Source organism: Ceratotherium simum, chromosome 15 (assembly GCF_057802395.1).
Source record: "Ceratotherium simum simum isolate JZ-2026a chromosome 15, ASM5780239v1, whole genome shotgun sequence".
In the NCBI taxonomy this organism is placed as follows: Eukaryota; Metazoa; Chordata; class Mammalia; order Perissodactyla; family Rhinocerotidae; genus Ceratotherium; species Ceratotherium simum.
Genome location: NC_141914.1, coordinates 48812290 through 48832629, shown reverse-complemented (window position 1 = coordinate 48832629; position 20340 = coordinate 48812290). Strand labels below are relative to the sequence as shown.

Below are 20340 nucleotides of genomic sequence, written 5' to 3'. Positions count from 1 at the left end.
AAGGATGAAATTACTTTGAAATTATTTAATTTTGCTTAGATATATTTAGTTTGTTTGTTTGTTTTGAGGAAGATTGGCCCTGTGCTAACATCTGTTGCCAATCTTCCTCCTTTTCTTTTTCTCCCCAAAGACCCAGTACCTAGTTGTGTAGCATAGTTGTAGAGTTGTTGCTCTTCTATATGGGTTGCCGCCTCAGCATGGCTTGATGAGCAGTGAGTAAGTCTGCGCCCAGGATCCGAACCAGCAAACCCTAGGCCACAGAAGTGGAATGCACTAACTTAACCACTATACCACCAGGCCGGCCCCTAGATATATTTAGTTTTGAGGAAAGTAAGTAATTTTATTCTTAAGTGATCTTTTACATTTGACATAACCTTAATTTACTTCTAGAAGAAATACATGGAAAAAGAAAAACAATACCATAATTCCTATAAGCTCAATTTTTTTCAGTGAGGATTTATTTATATAAAAACACGTTTTAAAAGTCCACTATGTGCTCTGTTCTTTTTTTTTTTTTTTTTTGCTGAGGAAAACTCTCCCTGAGCTAACATCTGTGCCAATCTTCCTCTATTTTATATGTGGGTAGCAGCCACAGCATGGCCACCGAGTGGTTTAAGTCTGCACCTGGGCTGCCAAAGTGGAGTGCACTGAACTTAATCATTATGCCATGGGGCTGGACCCTATGTGCTCTGTTCTAAATGCTGAGGAAACAGGAGTGGAAAAGACAAAGTACCTGCCTTCATGGAGCTTCCATTTAAATATGGGGAAAACAGAAAGCAAGCACATAATCAAATAATGAATAAGAATTGCAGAGAAGTGAGGCAGAAAACTGCAATAATAAGGATAGCAATCAAAGGGAGAGGGCCTGGGGCTGGAGAGAGGGGTGGGGACTGGAAGGGGTGGGGGCTAGTTTGGGTCTGTCTGAGAAGGCGGAGCTGCCAGTCTGAATGTCAACACTGAACCAGTAGTGAGAAAATCTGCGGGAGGAGCCTTCCAAACAAGACACAAAATGTTACCAGCCTCTCTCTCTCTCTAATGGCACAAAGTGCTGGTGCTGGGTGACAGGGCTGAGCAATCCATGTATCCCTACTGGAAATCATATCTACCTTTCCAGTCTCTGAGATTTGGGGAATGTGGTACTGATATCAGTATCTTCTAGATATTTAAATAGGGGATCCATTGGAAAATATGAGATGTTATTTAAAAAAATGAGGGATAAAAAAAAGAATGAAGAGGGGCCGGCCTGGTGGTGTAGTGGTTAAGTTCGTGCGCTACACTTCAGTGGCCCTGGGTTCGTGGGTTCGGATCCCAGGCATGGCCCTACACTACTCATCAAGCCATGCTGTGTGGGTTGTAATTAGTATTTTGGTGGTGAACGTGACGTAGTCCATGCAGAAATAGAAGTACAATGATGTACACCTGAAATTTTTGCAATGTTATAAACCAATGTTACTGCAATAAAAAAAAAAACAAAAACAAAAACAAAAAAAAACAGAGAAAGCACAAAAAGGTGGGGAAAAGAGACAAAGAATGAATAGAAACAGTTACAAATATAATAGACATTAATCCAAATATATCCATAATCACTGTAATGTACATGGTCTAAATACACCAATTAAAGGACAGAAATTGTCAGAGTGAATAAAGAAACAAGAACCAAAAAAAAAAAAAAAAAAAAAAAAAAAAAAAAAGCCATGCTGTGGCGGCATCCCACATATAAACTAGAGGAAGACTAGCACAGGTGTTAGCTCAGGTCCAGACTTCCTCAAGCCAAAAAAAAAAAAAAAAAAAAAAAAAAAAATGAAAATTACAAGAAAAACAATAGTAAAACACTATAGGGTACATTTTAAATGCCCCAAAGGAGAATTGTTGGAAGTGTTAGTAGATCCCTCGAGCAAAATATAGCCACACACCAGAGGTTTTGTTGGAGAAGATGAAAGTAAGTATAATTAAATACAAAAATCTAATTTATACACATGTATGTGATCATTTTTTTTTTAAGATTTTATTTATTTTTCTTCCCCCCAAAGCCCCAGTAGATTGTTGTATGTCATAGCTGCACATCCTTCTAGTTGCTGTATGTGGGATGTGGCCTCAGCACGGCTGGAGAAGCGGTGCATTGGTGCGCGCCCGGGATCCGAACCCGGGCCACCAGCAGCGGAGCGCGTGCACTTAACCGCTGAGCCACAGGGCTGGCCCATCACATGTATGTGATCATTTAGAACCAATACAAACAATTCATTTTGAAAAAAAAAGCTTTGTAATTTCCTATATTGATATAAACTAAGCATAATATACCCAGATGTGAAATTATTAGATTTGCTTGTAAATGACAGGGTCAATTTGAGAACTTGCCTTCGGTGATATTGATATTTCTTTGGCTGAACTAGTTCAAATCCAAATTCATTTGCACTATGATCATCTCTTCTTAATACGTGTATTGAAAAGTCCCAAAATAGTCTCAGGGCCTGCCTGGCTTTTATGAATATTCTCGCCAGTCCAGGGCAGGTTTCCCCAATACGAGCAGCACATACTGTATTCAGACATGAAATGAATGTCATCAAGGAGGCCACTGAACCACCTCTCAGTGACTGAAAGGCAGCTGGAGTCCTCCAGTGGGCAGAAGATTTGAGTGGAATTGTGGCTCTGGGCACAGAGTGAAAGAGAGAGAAGGGAACCAGAAAACGAGACGAGGCACATTCCCAGATGGAGCCATTTTATTTCCAAACATGAGTCAAAACAGATACATACTTTCCTACCTCCACGCTGGATTTTCGTTTTACAAAACAGATTTGCTACTAAAATCCTTCATAAAATCTGCCTTCCCCTTTGCAGTGGGAAATAAGCAAAAAGTCAAAGGTTAAAAGGTCATGCGTAAAATATTATATCCACCAAGATAATTATACAATTGTCTGAAATTTTTCACAAATTCATGAGAAAACATTACACATCACGATATTTTACAAGACTTCAAGGTTTTTTCTTCATATATTTCTGTTCATATTTCACAATGATATGACAAAAAGACTATCAGCTTTTTCATAAAATAGGAAAATGAAACAAAGCCATACACTAAAAAAAAAATCTGCAGAGTATAAACTTTTTTTTTATATAAAAACAAAAACTAAAAACGAACTCATTCCAAACTAAAATATCTTCAACATGAACTCTATAGGCTTCCCAAAGGAGTTCTCAGTGCTCAGATTTTTGGTTGGGTTAGCCTCTCTTGTGTGTTGTGGTTTTTGTGTGTCATGATTTACAATTGTTATCATTCTAAGGAAAATTTCAAGGAAGACCTTCAAGCAAGGTCTGAGGTGGGATACAGTGCAAGTCATTAGACAAATTATTCACATATATAAAAGCTTTAATGAAACTCAAGTATTTCATCAGAAACAGTGGTTGTCCTTTTTTTTTCTTTCATTCTCTTTTCATCTGAGAAAGCCTTTTTAGAGATCTGGAATCATTCATTGTAATTACTGAAGGATTTGGCTTGCAATTCTGAGAAAATATGATTTTAAGGAACTCTGTGCACGTATTATATTTTCTTTGCTTTCTTAGACATAGATAACCTCAAAATAAGGTCCAAACATTGGTTCCTTCAAATGGTGTCACAAAGTATAGTATTAAATGAGAAGGGTAGCTATCACAGAGTAAGAACTAAAGTCCTAGTTTTACAGAAAAAAAATGTTTGATGATGCGTGTGCCTCTGTATATGGAATAATGACCTACAAAGAAACCACTATAGAAAAAGAGGCCAATACAGTTTGCCAGTCTGACAAAACGGTTGGAATTTATTGTTGGAAGAGACCTCCGAGATCTAATAATTCAATTCTCTGATTTTAGAGGAAAAGGAAAAGAGGCCCAGAGAAGCTAAGTGACTTGCCTGAGTACATTAGCACATTAATTTGTATGATTATTTTTATATACACACAGGCACACACGCATACACACAGTGTTGCATTTACTTCTGTTTTGTACATTAAATGCTACTGGCTTATATAATAAATGAAAAATAAGGATGCAGATTTTCATCTGTTATTTCACTGCCAAAAATATTTCATCTTTCAAATGAGTAAAATCTACTTTCTCTCCACTGACGAAGTTCCTGTATCATGACTCGGCTGCATGGCTGCTCTCTGCAGTCCCTGAAAGCAGCATGGAGTGGGGCAGAAGTCCGAGTGGCAGGAAGGAGGGCAGAGGTACTCAGCTCAATCAGAATCGGAGCTTCCTGCTATGCTAAAGATGTTCCCACTGGCAGTGAAGGCTTTACACGAAATTAAGCTTGGGCTATTGTAACTTCTAGACCTGGCTGCAAGGACACGATGAGAGATGTAGGCGCCAGGGGCCAATGTACGCCCTTCATCCAGAAGGACAGGAGCTAGTGTTCCTCTGACCATAGAGAGAAATGAGCATGTGTTTCTTGCCTAAGCTATTGAACTATAAACTTAGACGACTTTACTAGGTATAGTCATAGTTTCTAGTTATTTTAATTTGTATATGCATAAAAACATCAAAATATTTAAGCCTAATGCATAGTAGTATTAATAGCTATTTTACCTCTTTCCAGAAATTACATGTGGATATAATTCTAATTTTTTAGACTCTAAGGTAGTTTTTTAAAAATATCCTTATTTCTAATATTCGTTACTGACATTATTCCGAAAAATCTTAAGTCTAGCCACATATATTAACATTAAATAACTTAAAAAAATAAACAATACATTATATATACCAAAATAGCCCCACTTTAAAGCCATGTAAGTGAAAAAGTTGAGTTTTCAAGAATAAACTAGACCCTCTAAAGGTATTTTTCATAATTTTAAACTAATATTAAATGTATCTTCTTTTCTGACTACGCCAAATATATACATACTGCTCTTGGTAATTCATGTCAGAAGTATTCATTATGAAAACAATAGGTTGGTTCATTTGTTTTTACTTGTTCTGTAATGGAAAATTTATTCTAAATCTAAATAAATTTGCTCCCAAAGATCTCCCCCAAGGAGACGGCATAACCAAAGAACTTAACAATGTACAGATATCCAGTGCATGCAAACCTTATATTTTTTAATAATAGTGGTAGAAAGTAACTTTCAAGTATCATCATCATCCAACTGGACTTACAGATAGCTATCTCATAAAATTAACATGATAAAGGAAGAAAGTCATTTGAGGAACCTGTCCTTGCTAGAACGCCATTGCCGAAATTCCCATAGGAAACAAAACCATCCATTCATGAAGAACAGAGGGCACTTGGTACCCAGCACTGACCTTAAAGTACACACATTTAACACTGCTCTGAACTCAAAGCAAACTCTAGCAAGCTGAGGAAGAGCCTACATTTTCTTAACTCATTCAACATCACTCTATCATCCATGGCTGGAAGAATTTCTTCTAAAAAGAACTTCTTGACTAAGGCAGGACCCAGAGCTATTTCCAGCTCCTAGTCCTGCTTTCTGCAGCTGTGGGTATTAGTAGTAGTTTGGCTAAAACAACCACTTTCAGAACCAGATTCAGGTGTTTTTGCACTTACGTTAGTCAAATGCATTTAAAAAAATTAAATTAACATGAAGTCTGCAGAGAATAGAGATTCCATAACTCACAAGTAACAAGGGGAAATTAGTCGACTAAAAAGTGCGTGTCTTTCCAAAGCAGGTGCAGGAGGTCAGGAGGGGCTCAAGCTTTCTAGAAATTTTACTCCTTTACAGGTTTTGATCCAGCCACTTGATGTAACTATTCCTAGTCCGGATTCCCACTGAGAAGTTGGTGGGCCAGCTGGTGAAAATCATGCACCCATGGAAGCCATCCTCGAAGTGGTCGAGGGTCACCTCCACACCGGCACTCTCCAAACGCTTTGCATACATGATCCCATCGTCTCTTAGGACATCGTGCTCACATGTCAGAACATAGGTCTTTGGGAGGTGCTGCAGGACTTCTTGGTCTGCGATGAGTGGGGCAGAACGGGCATCCAGCAGCTGAGGGATCTCCTGGACGATCTTGGCGTTGCCAGTGGTCTGCACGACAGGCTTGTAGTTCTTTGTGATGGATGCGGGCAAGAGGGACGTCCAGTTTAGACGGGCCCTGAGGCCAGCAGCCTCTTCCACATCCAGTGAAGTGTGATTGTTCACTATCATGGCCTGGACAAAGTCATAGCTGCCTTTGAAGTAGTCCACCCAGTACTTCACCATGACGTAACGGGGCAGGATTGGGGTGTTCACATTTTGCTGATATGAGGGTGTGTTAAAATCTAAAGCTTGAAGAACTGGATAAATTAAAGCTTGCACTTTGAGCTTGTTTCTTAGGTTGGCATCTTGACTAAACTGGAGAAGAAGCAAACACATTATTTCATTTTGCATGGCTCCTTTGACAGAAACCACATCTTATAAAGTAGTTTAATGTGTTATTTTGAATCAATCAAAAGGGTATAAGTGTTAAATTTCTACCACGCATGGTATTAAATAATGTAGTTTAAAAAATAACTAATTCTCCATCCCCACCTCCACCATCACCCTATCAAGCCTCTAGATATTGACTGAGAAAGGTATGATGTTTGCCACTCAGTTTTGAGCGAACACTTCAAAGGTACCTGATCTTTTAGGTCTTTAACCCCCATTCACACTTGTATTTCTCCTTTGGCACTTAGCACACCTTGCTGGGTACTATGGATGGATAATGTGTGAATCTTATTTTGTTTCATATTGCCTGCAAGTCCCCAAAAGGCAATGGCTTACTAGGGAGAAAAAACTAGTCTGACTCTTCCAGAGGAGAGGAGTAGGAAAAGCTAAACGAGCAGATGATGGGACTCCAAAGTGTTTTAGTGGGACCTCAGGGTGCCTCCTCTGATGAGCATCTAGTCTTCATGCTCCGAGAGAGAGCGAGGATTTAAATAGTGCTGACATCGCACCCTCCATTCTACTGAATGAGCACGTGCCCCAGAGTGAAGTTGACACAGAAATGTGAACGAATCTCCCCCCTCAGCAGATCTCAATTCCCCCCTGCCTCCCTGAAACATGAATATATTGCCTCATTTTGTAACTCTAGTGTCTAAGATGATATATTTTTCATGTAACATCCAAAGGGCAGCTAACTCGGTCACTGGGTCTCATAGGCAACTAAACCATCCTTGAGGTCACTTTAGCCATACAATTCTGTTTACACAGGACTTTAGAACTCCATCCCCAGGGAAGATGTAACTGATCTGTAAAAGCATGAGGAAATGATCAGTTAATAGTATTATTAATATGTGCCAAGAATTATACATACATCATCTCACTAAGTCCTGGCAGTCCGATGGCATTATCCTCATTTTCCTGAGGCTCAGAGAGGTTAAGGGACTTGCCCAAATAGCTCTCAAAGGGGGGGACTGGATTCTATCCCAGTTCTGTCTGCTTTTAACCCCTACGATGTTCTTCCCACTGCCCCAGACTTTCTTCTTACCACCTTTGGACACATGGACAGCAAACCTGCCAATGCTAAGTGGAGAACCAAGTTCTTTAACTATAGCAAAGGAGAAGAAACAAGGGACACCACAGATAAAAAGGCAGATGCTCTTTGAGGATACCAAAAGAAATGTGGAGGTGAGAAGACAGAGATGCTATTCTTCAGTCATTAAATCCATAAGAGGAAGAAAATGTACTTCTCTTTGAGCTTACACAGCTGCCCCAAATTTTGGGTGCTATTAGAGCTGGATAGTTTTCAAAGAATCAACCAGGTAAAGCTCCGGTTAACTCATATTATAACAGTCAAGTGCCTGAACCATTTAATTTTTTTTTATATTAAAAAGTTGGGGAAACATTGTTTAATTTGGTTCAAAATTCCAAGGAAATAATCTTAGCAATTGGAATTTAAGCAAAAATACCCTGTTTTGCAAGTCCAACACAGAAAAGGAGCAGGGGACACAATTTCCCTGCATGTCCCTGAGGAGCAAGGGAGCCCTCTAAAGTGTTAGCCCTTCCTCTCACATTAATTGAAATCAGGGCCTTTATGAGGACTCAGAAATGATGCTTCTTTCAATGACCCCTCTTTCTACTTCGGAGAGATCTCTGAGAGGTCTCTAAGTGTGGTCATCTGAATAACTTGGCCCCTAGTGACCAGCCTACCGGCTAAGCCTTTGCCATGCACAGTGGAGGATGTGTTGGTCTGCTGGACATTATCACGCGCCCTCCCACCACCAGCACCTCAGGGCAGTCTGTTACCTGCTGGCCCAGGGCAGCGGCCAAATTCCCACCAGCACTGTCACCAGAAATGCCAATTCTGCCTGGGTCAACCGAATACTTGTGTAAGACCTCCGGCCGCAGGAAGTACTTTGTGGCGCGTACAACGTCGTGAATTTGTGCAGGAAAATAAACCATTGGAACTAGCCTGTATCTGTGAAGACAAAATTGTATTCACTGAAGGATTTCACCAAGTCTTTACTGGCCATTTAAAGTTTAAGAAGAAACCGGTTCTTTTGACACCAGAAATAAACAGAGAAGGAATTAATATAAGAATAAAACATCCATTTTCTTGCAAATCAAATACTTAGTTTAAAAATGTAATGATTTTGTAAAAGTAATAATTCTTTTTTTTCCACCATCAGCCACCAAATGAAACAACAAACCAAACCAAATACCCATCACCACCACTAAAGCAGAAACAAAACCTCAAAGTAAAAGGCAAATGTTGATTATTAAGATATGGATAGAACCACAATAGATTTTGGAATGTCATTTCTGGAAGTCAGTGTTCCATTCACAACTGCTCTGGGTTAGAAGGTGACTCGGCAGCATTAACCACTTTATTGGTCTCATGTTTAATGAGTCTTTATGGTATTCTTCAAGATTTACTTGATAAATATAGTAAAACTGAACTCCACTGAAGAGGTCAAGCCAGCCTGACATTAAACCCAACCAACACATTCACTCACTGGGGACTGAGACTAAAAGCCTGGTTGTCAACCAACAAAAGGTAAGCCAAGTCTGCCAGACGGCCCAGGGCAGGCCCTCCGGGACACCTCCGGGGTTTCTCCCACCATCCCACTTTATAAGATCAGAGTCCCTTTGGGATCCTACTCTGTACACTTATTAGGATTCATAATCATTTAAGAGCTCCAAAGAACCCTGGTTTTGTCGTGTGTCCCACCCATAACACCATCTTACAAATCCATATTGGTACTCTCAGCTTGGACGCCCTCCCAGGCTCCACCCTCTTTCCCTGCTTACTAATTCTCACTCATCCTTTAAGCCTTACTCGAGGGTTTGGCCTCCTCCAGGCAGCCTTCTTTGCTTCTGGGGCTGAGTTGGCTACCGTTCCTTGGTACTTCTATGTGCTGGGGTATATTACTGTTCTTATTGTCTCGTATGAAAATGATCTCTTTATGTAGTTCCTCTAAAGAGTGTGTTCTCTGATATCAGGGACTGTGTTTTAATCATTGTGTTTCCAGTGTCTATCAATGTGCTGGGCACATAATCATCCAACCAGTAAATCTTTTTTGAGTATTAACATACTTTCACTTTACAAATGAAGAAACTGAGGCACAGAAGAATTACTTGATTTCTAAAATAAGTCAAATGCAGATCAACACAAGGTTGGAGAGAAACTAATGACTTAATTGAAATCTAATAATAGTCAGTTAAGACTCAGGTCTTTTAATTTCCATTTTATAATTAGCATATTCTCAGAAACTAATTTTTTTCTAAGCTACTCTATATAAGGCCATTTATTTCCCCCCATCTGAAATCTGGCTAGTTAATTAAATGTCCTGACATTCAGTGCAGATACAATCAAATGGACAAATATTTGTGAAATACCTTGATATGTAGTGAATGCAGATCTGGTCATTCAGGAATTACCACATTTTAAAATTCTAAATGAAATAAGAAATTCCCTTAGTGGTCGCCTTATAACAGATAAAATAAGTTTTCTAATTTCTTTCTTATTTTTCCATCTGTGGTGATCATCCAAAACGTTTTTCCTCCAGTTGATTTTCATTATGTCTTCAAGCTGCTGCTACACTTTTCCATTTGTTCATAAAGGAGGAAAGGAGTAGGATTACACCATTTTGTCCACTAGGTGGAGACATCTCACATGATTCTATTTACCCCCAAGTCTGGGACGAGGTCTCAATTTTTTAACTTCAGTATTACCAAGCTGATTTCTTAACTCTTTCAATGAAATAAAAACAAATGCACCTCATGACTCAAGTTGTGAAAATAAAGGCTATTTGTCTCAGCCAGATTCCACATATCATAATAAACTGTTTTCCCAGTGGCCCTGGAGGTCAGAACATACTCTACTAGCACACATACATGAATTAACATACTCTACTAGCACACATACATGAATTAAATTTTCCGATGTTTCACAAAACATCTTAGCGATTTTGAATCGAGGCAAATTGGTAATTTAAAAGAATATGCTGGGCCGGCCCTGTGGCTTGGTGGTTAAGTGCGCGCGCTGCAATGCTGGTGGCCCGGGTTCGGCTCCCGGGTGCGCATCGAGGCACCACTTCTCCGTCCATCCTGAGGCCGAGTCCCACATACAGCAACTAGAAGGATGTGCAGCTGTGACATACAACTATCTACTGGGGCTTTGGGGGGAAAAAATTAAATAAATAAAATCTTTAAAAAAAAAAAATAAATAAAAGAATATGCTATTGCCTCAAATCTTATCAATCGATTAACAACTGGCTCAGATAACAGAGTAAATATACTTAAAAACAAACAGGTTATGATGCAAAAATCTTTTGGGCACCCTTAAAGATCTATCTTCTAACCCCTCCCCTTTGTTCAAGCTGAAAACATTCTCTCCCAATAAGAAGGGATATTATTTTCATAGATTGGAGAATAGAGTAAAACTAGATATTTCTGAGATCACCTAGCGGAAGATGGTGATCTTGAAATTGACCTGAGCAGTACAACAAAAGTTCTGTAATGTCTTTATGGACACAGAAAACAGAGGCAGGAGGAAATTTATGAGTGGTGTAGCCACAGAAAGCATGCATAAATATATTTATCTGCTGCTTTTGTTCACAGCTATGTCCTTGCAAAGTACTGAAAGAGGATTCTGCCTTTTTTTTTTAATTTTAAAATCATAGATCTTGAGTTACAGCACCTGATGAATTCATGGCAAATACATTCTCAATTTGCCCACCTCACTGCAGAGATAAGTGCCAGCTTCTGCTTATCTATTGCTGTGCATCCCTCCTACTAGAAGAACAAAATTCGGTGTAAACTCAGGAATGGGGTTTAATCAATTTAATAAGTGTGTACACTCTATAAAAATTATCTTATTCCTGCCAGGTGAGGCATTCGCCAGGTGCTCCACAGCTGTGTTTCACTCAAATCTCAGAGCAAACCTGCGGGCTTAAGGATGAGAGCATGAGCTAGAGGAGGATGCGTAACTCGTCTACAACAGCTAGTAAGTGGCGAAGCTGTGATCTGAATTCACGACTGACTTTAAAAGGTATCCTCCCTTCCTTTTAGAATATTCTCAATCTTCAAAACCCACAGCCTTTTGAATATGTGTGTGTGTTCTCATTACCTCACCAAAGCAGTAAATTCTCAAAACTGTGGATTTCTGACATCCCTGAACATCTCTCCTGATTTCAATGGTTTTGCACTATTCTCTAAACAAACCACCTAGCACTGTGCCTGGCACATGGTACACCCTCAATAACATACTTTTCTTCCTTCCAAACAAAATTTTAAACATTTATTTTATACCTTTTACATATAAAATATATGTCATATAACACTATCTGTGGTGGGAAAAGTAATAACTATATGGCTTTAAAAACATAAAAAAAAAAAATTGTTCCTAACTCATCTACTCGTCTGGCCAAGGGCCCCACTTCCTATAGTCTATGCACAGCTCAGAGTTTCTCAACTCTATATGCACATTAGGATAATCTTGGGGGCCCGCCCCGTGGCTTAGCGGTTAAGTGCGTGCACTCCGCTACTGGTGGCCCGGGTTCGGATCCCGGGCGCGCACGGACACACCGCTTCTCCGGCCATGCTGAGGCCGCGTCCCACATACAGCAACTAGAAGGATGTGCAGCTATGACATACAACTATCTACTGGGGCTTTGGGGGGGGCAGGAAGGAGGAGGATTGGCAATAGATGTTAGCTCAGAGCCAGTCTGCCTCAGGAAAAAGAGGAGGATTGGCATGGATGTTAGCTCAGGGCTGATCTTCCTCACAAAAAATAAATAAATAAAGTGGTCATTAAAAAAAAAAAATTAGGATAATCTTGGGAGCTTTACAAAAACACTGAGGTCTGGGGCCAGCCCCGTGGTGTAGCAGTTAAGTGCGTGCGCTCCGCTGGCAGCCCAGGGTTTGGATCCCAGCCGCGCACTAACACACCGCTTGTCAAGCCATGCTATGGCGGTGTCCCATATAAAGTGGAGGAAGATGCGCACGGATGTTAGCTCAGGGCCAGTCTTCCTCAGCAAAAAGAGGGGGATTGGCACGGATGTTAGCTCAGGGCTGATCTTCCTCACAAAAAAACAAAAACAAAAACAGCACCGAGGTCTGAGCCACACATCTCCCTGTTCCTGCTCCCAATGCACTGGTCCCTCTCTCCATCCCCTATGTCCTTCCCCCCAGCAATTCCTCATTAAATATTCCCATCCTTGAAATCTCATCTCAAATGCCACTTCTTCCATGAAACCTTCTAAGAGCCCAGCCAAAATAACTCTCCTTCCTCGGAACACTCAAAGTCTGACATGAGGTCATAACACAGATACCTCAACTTCCTCTAGAAATAGATGAAAAGTCATAATTATGTACTAAAGAGTTTGATGAATACACACCGGAAATAAGCAGCACCATTTCTACGATCTATTACTTACTTTATTAACTTAATTTATCTGTTAACAGTGACCAGGGAGATGGAGCAATGCTCATAATGACCGACAAATTGCTCCTAGAGTCAAAGGCAGATATCACACACAAGCCCGGAGTTGAGGGGAAATGTGAGTTGCTCCAAGCCTGTTAAGTTGAGGCCCTGAATGGCACCAGTGTTTTAAGAGTGTTGTAATGTGCATTCGCCCTCAAAATAACCTAACCTGGAAACCAGTGTACAGTCTTCTGCTGTCGGCAAGGACACTGAGTTCTCTTCATGTGGTGCCAGTTAGGTGAAAGGTACATGTGATATTCTGGAATGAAATTATACTCCTATTAGATTCAGCAGGAGTGAGAGAAAATCTCACTCCTTTTTTAGCCTTTTTTTTCCCTTTTCACCATCTCCTAAGAAGAGCTCAATAGATTCATCCTGAGAACACAAAAAGGTTAATATTCTCCTCACTCTTAGAGAACCCATATCTTCAGTAGGGGTTATCTGAATCAAATCAATAATTACATCCACATTGTGCTCTCTATTTGAGGGAGACAACTCCAGAGGAATAATCTATTCCTCTAACAGGTGGAAGCTACCTTTCCATTAAATGAACATATAATCAAATTGCACAGGAAGGATTGTGAATGGATAATTGTTACTCCTGCTGTTCTGAAAATGTGGTTTGCACATAAAGGTTGAAGAAGGGTCTTCTTTTCTGATTCTACTCTCAACATTGGCCCTGGAGATGGCTTTGACTACCAGTGACTCAGCGAAGGAGAGCAGAGATTAGAAAAGGCTTGGCTGATTGGATAAGTATAATGTTCAAAAGAAGTGACCAAGGTCAGGATGCTTCACTAAAATCCTAGGAGTGACTGAGCCTAGAACTGTGATCCATTTAAATGATGCAGTTCTCTGAGGCTCTGTTCACAATTGAAGACTTTATCTATGTACACAGCAGGGAGCTCCCCAGGCTCTCTGTGTTTATCTAAACTGCCTCCTCCCATTCAGATGCCAACCTCGCCTTTCACCTCGATGGTAAATAGAGAGCCAGAGCACTCCCCAGAGGCTACAGCCCATGCGGGCTTGGAGCCGCGTTCTCCTGGCGTCCTTTCCCTGTGTGGTTTCAGAAGCGAAACATAGCTCCGTAGGGTTCAGGTGGGGGTGGAACTAGGCTTCACAACCTCACTGTGCTTTGAGCTCATAGGTGTTCTGGAGCTGCAGCACTGACTGTTTTAAAGAAAGCTCTAATTATAAAGCTCCAATTCCGCCCCCCAGGAATTCTAACAGATCTAAACCACAAGAGAGACACTAGTGGATGTTTTATGTTAGTAGAAAATGGAGCCAAGATGACATTAGTCAAATATGTCTAAAAAGAGATTCCTTAATTAACGATACTGAAGAAAATAAAACAATCTACTTCTTAAAAGAAGCCACAGTATCATCTTTCTGTAGCATTAAATTATTTGTGATGCTGGCCTTCAGGTTTACTAAGGTTGGCCTGGACTGAGTAAAAGGAGAGTTTTGAGCAAAATCTCCCCTTTCTTGGAGGGGAACTGTTAGGAGTTTGGTCTGCCCACCTTCCAGGGCTGCCCAGGTGGCAGTGATGCATGAGGATTTCTCCCCTCAGGACTCAGAGGAAGAGCAGGAGAAGGAGCAGAGGGAAGGCACAGCCAGGTCATCGTCGCTCTGGGTTTTTCAGAGTATTGCACTTGAACGACAATTTATCGAGATGTGTGTTGTATTGTGCCTCCTAAAACCACTGTGATTTTATGGATGGAAAAAACAGAGGCATAAAAGTCTCACTGCTTATAACCCTGTTAGCAGCAAACTAAGATAAGCGCTCCAGCTTCTTCTCTGTCTCCATTAGCAACATTCTTCTTCACAGCTCTGTAAAGTTTTGTTGCACCTGCCATTTGGCGGAATGGGAATAGGTCTCCATTTACATAAAATGGAGAGTTTATAAGTGTAGTAAAGACTTAATTAACAGCAAAATACAACTTCAAACAGTTTTCCACACCCAAAAAGCAACATAAATGCCTTGTAGAATTTAATAATAGAATTTATAGAATTAAATAGAATTTAATAATATCCAACATGGCTACTTTGTCATTACCTTGCATTTTATCTTTAAAAAAAAGAAATTTAATCTTCCTCTTTCCGTATGTCTTATAGTCCTAGTGTTGTGTTTTATCATATAAACTACAGGTAAAAAGGTACCATGTTAGAGCTAAATGGCACTGAAGTTTATGAAAATAAGTTTATGAATATAAAATTAGACCTTCCCAGATTACATAAATGAGGATACATCCATGTATCTTAGGTATTATAAGATGAACTTTTTCACTTAACAAACCTATTAAATTTATTATGCAATTATAAAAATAGCATAGTGTTGTAAAAGCTACTGAGTAGAAGCCATGGCTTCTGTTTTCACACCTTGAGAGCTGTAGTTACCTCAGTTGCTGGGTCTGTCCCCAGAACCTTGAGCCAGCACCAGTGACATGACCTGAGGAGTCCCAACTCCTGGTGCCCAGTTCCATTACCAGGGCTGCCCCTAACCCTTGCCCGCCAGCTTCCTCAGATTATGACCTTCTCCAAGGCCAACCCACATGAAGCAAAGCCATGGCACCACTACCCACTCCTGTAGGCCTTCAGGATAAGGAGCAGCAGTCTCTAGATAGCCTCCCTGCTAGGAGAAGGTGGAAACCCAGGAGAACCAAGGGTCCACCATCCTCCTGAAGACTCTCAGCATCATCCACCCTTATTTCTTCTTTTCCTTAGTCATCACCAGAAGTATAAGTCCCTCCATCTGTTTTCTCTCATATTTCATTCCCTTAATGCTCTCTGTCTCCTTCCCTTCCTCCCAAGCCCTCTTAATATACCACTTTGTACTTCCATGACCAACTCACTTTGTCTAACTAGGTTCTGCTCATCCTTAGGAGCTCGATTCAAACATGACTTTCTTAAGACACGTTTTCTGATGCTTCAAACTAGGTGAGATCTTACCTATTAGATGCTTCCATTACTACTTACCCCTCTACTTCACATCACTTATCACACTCAACATTACTTGTTCAAAGTTTGCTTTCTCATATAGATTGTAACCTCCATGAAGGCAGGAATTATATCTGTCTTACTCACACTGTTATGTCACCAGAATTTAACACAGGAACTGGCACATAACAGGAATTCAATAGATGTTTACGGAATAAAAGAAAGAGGAAAGAGGTGAGCAGTGAGAAGAAATATGTTCCCAAGTTAGACCTCTGAACATCTTTTTCAAGAGAAACATCACGATCATATGATGTTGGCTATACCTCAACTAAAACATAGGTTAGGGGCCGGCCTGGTGGTGTAGTGGTTAAGTTTGCACACTCCGCTTCTGCGGCCCAGGGTTTGCAGGTTTGGATCCTGGGCGCAGACTGACACACCACTTGTTAAGCCATGCTGTGGTGGCATCCCATATAAAGTAGAGGAAGATGGCGCAGATGTCAGCCCAGGGCCAATCTTCCTCAGCAAAAAGAGGAGGACTGGCAACGGATGTTAGCTCAGGGCTATTCTTTCTCACAAAAACAAAGCAAAACAAAACAAAAACCATAGATTATGTGGCTCTTTGTGTGCTGGCTGGCCTGGTGGTTAGAATAACCACTTTAGCTCATTATTTCTGCAAAGAAAAGTGCTGTGAGTTCCAAGCACACGTTGATAAAGAAATTTGTAGGATGGAACTTTCCATTCTGTGGGCTGGAGCACTAATCCTCCAGACGTGTCTAGCGCTTTAGAGCATCTGAAGCCCTTTTATCTCCACTGTCCGAACTGATTCTCATGACAGCTCTCTGAAGTCATTAACCCAGCTCAAAGTATATTTACTTAGCAGCATGCCCTAAGCCCTGTACTGGGTGATACGGACCCAAAGGAAAGAAGATATGATTTCTCCTCCCAGTAGCTCACATTCTAGATACACAGGAAGGATTCCCAACCTCATTTTGCACATGAGGTTACATGACTTGCCTGAGGTCACACAGTCATGAGTAATGGTACCTGCCTGCTGCTCTGATACCCCTCCGTTGATAAACTTCTGGATGCTACACTGCATAGATTAGGTACAATGAAAAGTTAAAACAAAAGCAGTCCCTTTTATGTTTTAGTTCTTTTTAAAAAGTCTTCTTAAAAACATCCTATCCATCCTTGTGTGGTTTATGATAAGCCTAGACTTAAAAGAACCCCTGTTTTATTTGAGACAGATGCTGGCAGGTGGAGAAGGGCATGTAGGAAGAGCTTAGGCACATTGCCAATTGCTTATATTGAAGCCCTGGAGGGTAAGGCCTGTGGAGGGTAAGGCCTTCGTGGTGCCAAGTACAGGAAGCGCAACTTCCCTCCTTTCCCGAGGCCTCTGAGGAGCTGGAGAAACCAGTCAAGGGGCCCTGAGGCTAGCTCCCCAGCATCAAGGTGTAGGTCCTTGCTCCATAATGGGGCTTGGCTGCTTAAACTGCCCCTGCTTTCCTCTGGCCAGCTGCCCAGGCCAGATGATGCAATCATTTACTTGAAGGTACCTGCATTACAAAACAGCACTGAGGGCCCTTGACTGATCTGGGAGGCCTAGCTAAGGATCGAGCGAGGCCTGCGAGCTGTCCGGAGCTGTCTAGAGCCAAATCCACTGAGGAGGCAGCCACAGCACCACTCTGTGTGACTCCGAGGCTGCTGTTCACAGGATCAGAACTGCCTAAATGTCTCAGGAGACCAGCCCTTCCAAATGGACTGCAGAAGAAAGGATTCTCTTAAGTCTCAGATCTGGAGTAGGGGCAAGGAGGAGATGAGCTATGAACCAGACAGCAGTTGGCAGAGAAAGGCAGAGAGAAGAGGAGAGCTGGATAAGCACGGGGCATGGAAAGTGGTTGATGTCACCATAACCCTGTCACTCAGCATTATCAGCTTCCTTCAATACTGGCTTGAGGGGCCGACCCCGTGGCGTAGCGGTTAAGTGTGCGCGCTCCGCTGCTGGCAGCCCGGGTTTGGATCCCGGGCGCACACCAATGCACCACTTGTCAGGCCATGCTGTGGTGGCATCCCATATAAAGTGGAGGAAGATGGGCACAGATGTTAGCCCAGGGCCAGTCTTTCTCAGCAAAAAAAAGGGGAGGATTGCCATGGATGTTAGCTCAGGGCTGATCTTCCTCACAAAAAAGAAAAAAAATACTGGCTTGATACTGGATCAAAGAAACACAGGGGCCTCGGGGTGATTTGACCTGGGCTCAATTCCCCACTCTATCTACGTGACTGGCTTGCTATGTGACCTCGTGCAGGTTACTTAACTTCTTGGGCCTCAATTTCCTCATCTATGAAGAAAATATCAAAATATTTATCTTGAATGGTTTATATGAGAATTAAGCAAGACTATTTATTCATTTCATAAATATTTATTGAATGCCCACTGTCTGCCAGGGACATTTCCAGGCACTAATGATCAACAATGAACAAAGCAGACAAAAATCCCCCAAATCTCTGCCTTTAGGGAATTACATTGTCTACTTCCACCCAGTACAATAAATACATCATAAGATGTCAGATATTGATGACAGTTTTGGAGAAAAATAAAGCAGAGGAAAAGTGGGTTCCAATTATAAATAGGAGTGTCAAGGAAGGCCTTGCCGAAAAGATGATATTTGAACAAAGATCTGACAGAGGAGAAACAACGTATGCAACAGCATCTGCACAGTGCCTGCCGGGGAATAAGTACTGTGATTTTTTTTAAGATTTTTATTTATTTATTTCCCCCCCCCAAAGCCCCAGTAGATAGTTGTATGTCACAGCTGCACATCCTTCTAGTTGCTGTATGTGGGACGCGGCCTCAGCATGGCCGGAGAAGCAGTGCGTCCATGCGCGCCGGGGATCCGAACCCTGGGCTGCCAGCAGCGGAGCGCACGCACTTAACCGTTAAGCCACGGGGCCGGCCCAGTACTGTGATTTTTGTATTGTTACCATCATCATAATTGTTATAATTATTATTCACATTCTTCTTAGTTTCCCAGAAAAATGGCTAATCTAGAACAGAAACAACTCAAAACATTGATATTAATACTACTACTAATAATGATAATAATAACTATATCAACCAAGATTTGTTGAACACTTTACTCTTTACAAGGTCTGAGTTATAGAACCTGACTCCAGAAGAATAACTTTTCCAATTCGTGGCTGTAGGAAAGATTCTTTTAAAATGCTGATTAGGTTTTATTTATTTTTTTATAATTTTATTTGTTTTTTCCCCCAAAGCCCCAGTAGATGTATGTCATAGCTGCACTTCCTTCTAGTTGCTGTATGTGGGACGCGGCCTCAGCATGGCTGGAGAAGCGGTGCGTCGGTGCGTGCCTGGGATCCGAACCCGGGCCGCCACCAGGGGAGTGCGCACACTTAACTGCTAAGCCACGGGGCCGGCCCTGAGTAGGTTTTAGATTAAAAAGGCAGTAATCAAACTTACATGCTCTAGATAGCTGATTGTATATTTCTCTCATTTTCAGTTAATTCCTTTTCGAGAAGTCTCCAAAACTAAAATAAAAAGGTAATTCAAGGTGCTACCAAGTTAACTCAAGAAATTCTAAGTTATATCAGAAATCATTTTGCATGATCTTGGAACAATCACTTCACCTCACTGGATCTTTATTTTACACTTTATTTTATTGCTTATAAAATAAAGTAACTAGATGGTTATCTAAGATCCTTTCTTAAAAATGGTTTTGTTCTATGACTAATATTAATTACTTACTCAATGGAGACGATGACAGCATTCAATTCCTCGGCCATTGCTGTACACAGTTCATCATAATACCTGATTTCTAAAAGAGACAGAGGAGCAATCACTATAAAACAGGTTATTTAATACCATCCACTCTTTTTTTTTTTTTGTGAAGAAGATTAGCTCTGAGTTAACATCCGTTGCCAATCCTCCTCCTTTTGCTGAGGAAGATTGGCCCTGGGCTAACATCTGTGCCCATCTTCCTCTACTTTATATGGGACACCGCCACAGCATGGCTTGATAAGCGGTGCATATGTCTGCACCCGGGATCCGAACCTGCGAACCCCGGGCTGCCGAAGCGGAGCATGCGAAATTTACCACTACACTACCGGGCTGGCCCCATTAGGATTTCTTAGAAAGAGGATTCAAAGGTTTGCAGTGACAGAAGCAATTTTAATATGGAAAAATTTAATCCTTTAACTGTTCTTCCCATAAATTAAGAGCTGGATTGTGTCAAGAGAAAATCAAATATTCCCTTATTTATAGGCTTTCCAAGGCAGTCTTAGAATCAGAAGTTTAATAACTACATAACCACCTGCATACCTCCCCAACCCAAGCTCTTCCTCCAACAGGAGTGATCAGTCAAAATTATGTGGAAAAGGCCAGGTTGACTCGTATAATCCACACCATTCCTGGCACCTACACTTCCTGGCCTCTAATGTAATATCTGGCCTAGCAAGTGTCCAATGCTACTGACTCAATCTTTTCCAGGGCAGAGACTCTGTCTTATTCAT

General features: G+C 41.2%; 1 protein-coding gene across 1 annotated transcript in view; it reads right to left on the bottom strand.

Annotated features, from left to right (window-relative positions):
• Positions 1-2699: 2699 nt before the first annotated feature.
• Positions 2700-20340, bottom strand: part of NCEH1 (neutral cholesterol ester hydrolase 1) — a 62808-nt gene continuing 45167 nt past the window's right edge. Inside the window, exons 3-5 of the mRNA XM_004424728.3 lie at positions 19577-19646; positions 8196-8367; positions 2700-6320 (exon numbers count right to left, since the gene is read on the bottom strand). Coding sequence (XP_004424785.1) covers positions 5703-6320; positions 8196-8367; positions 19577-19646 — 860 coding nt within the window. The 3' untranslated portion in view covers positions 2700-5702. The remainder of the gene's footprint in view (positions 6321-8195; positions 8368-19576; positions 19647-20340) is intronic.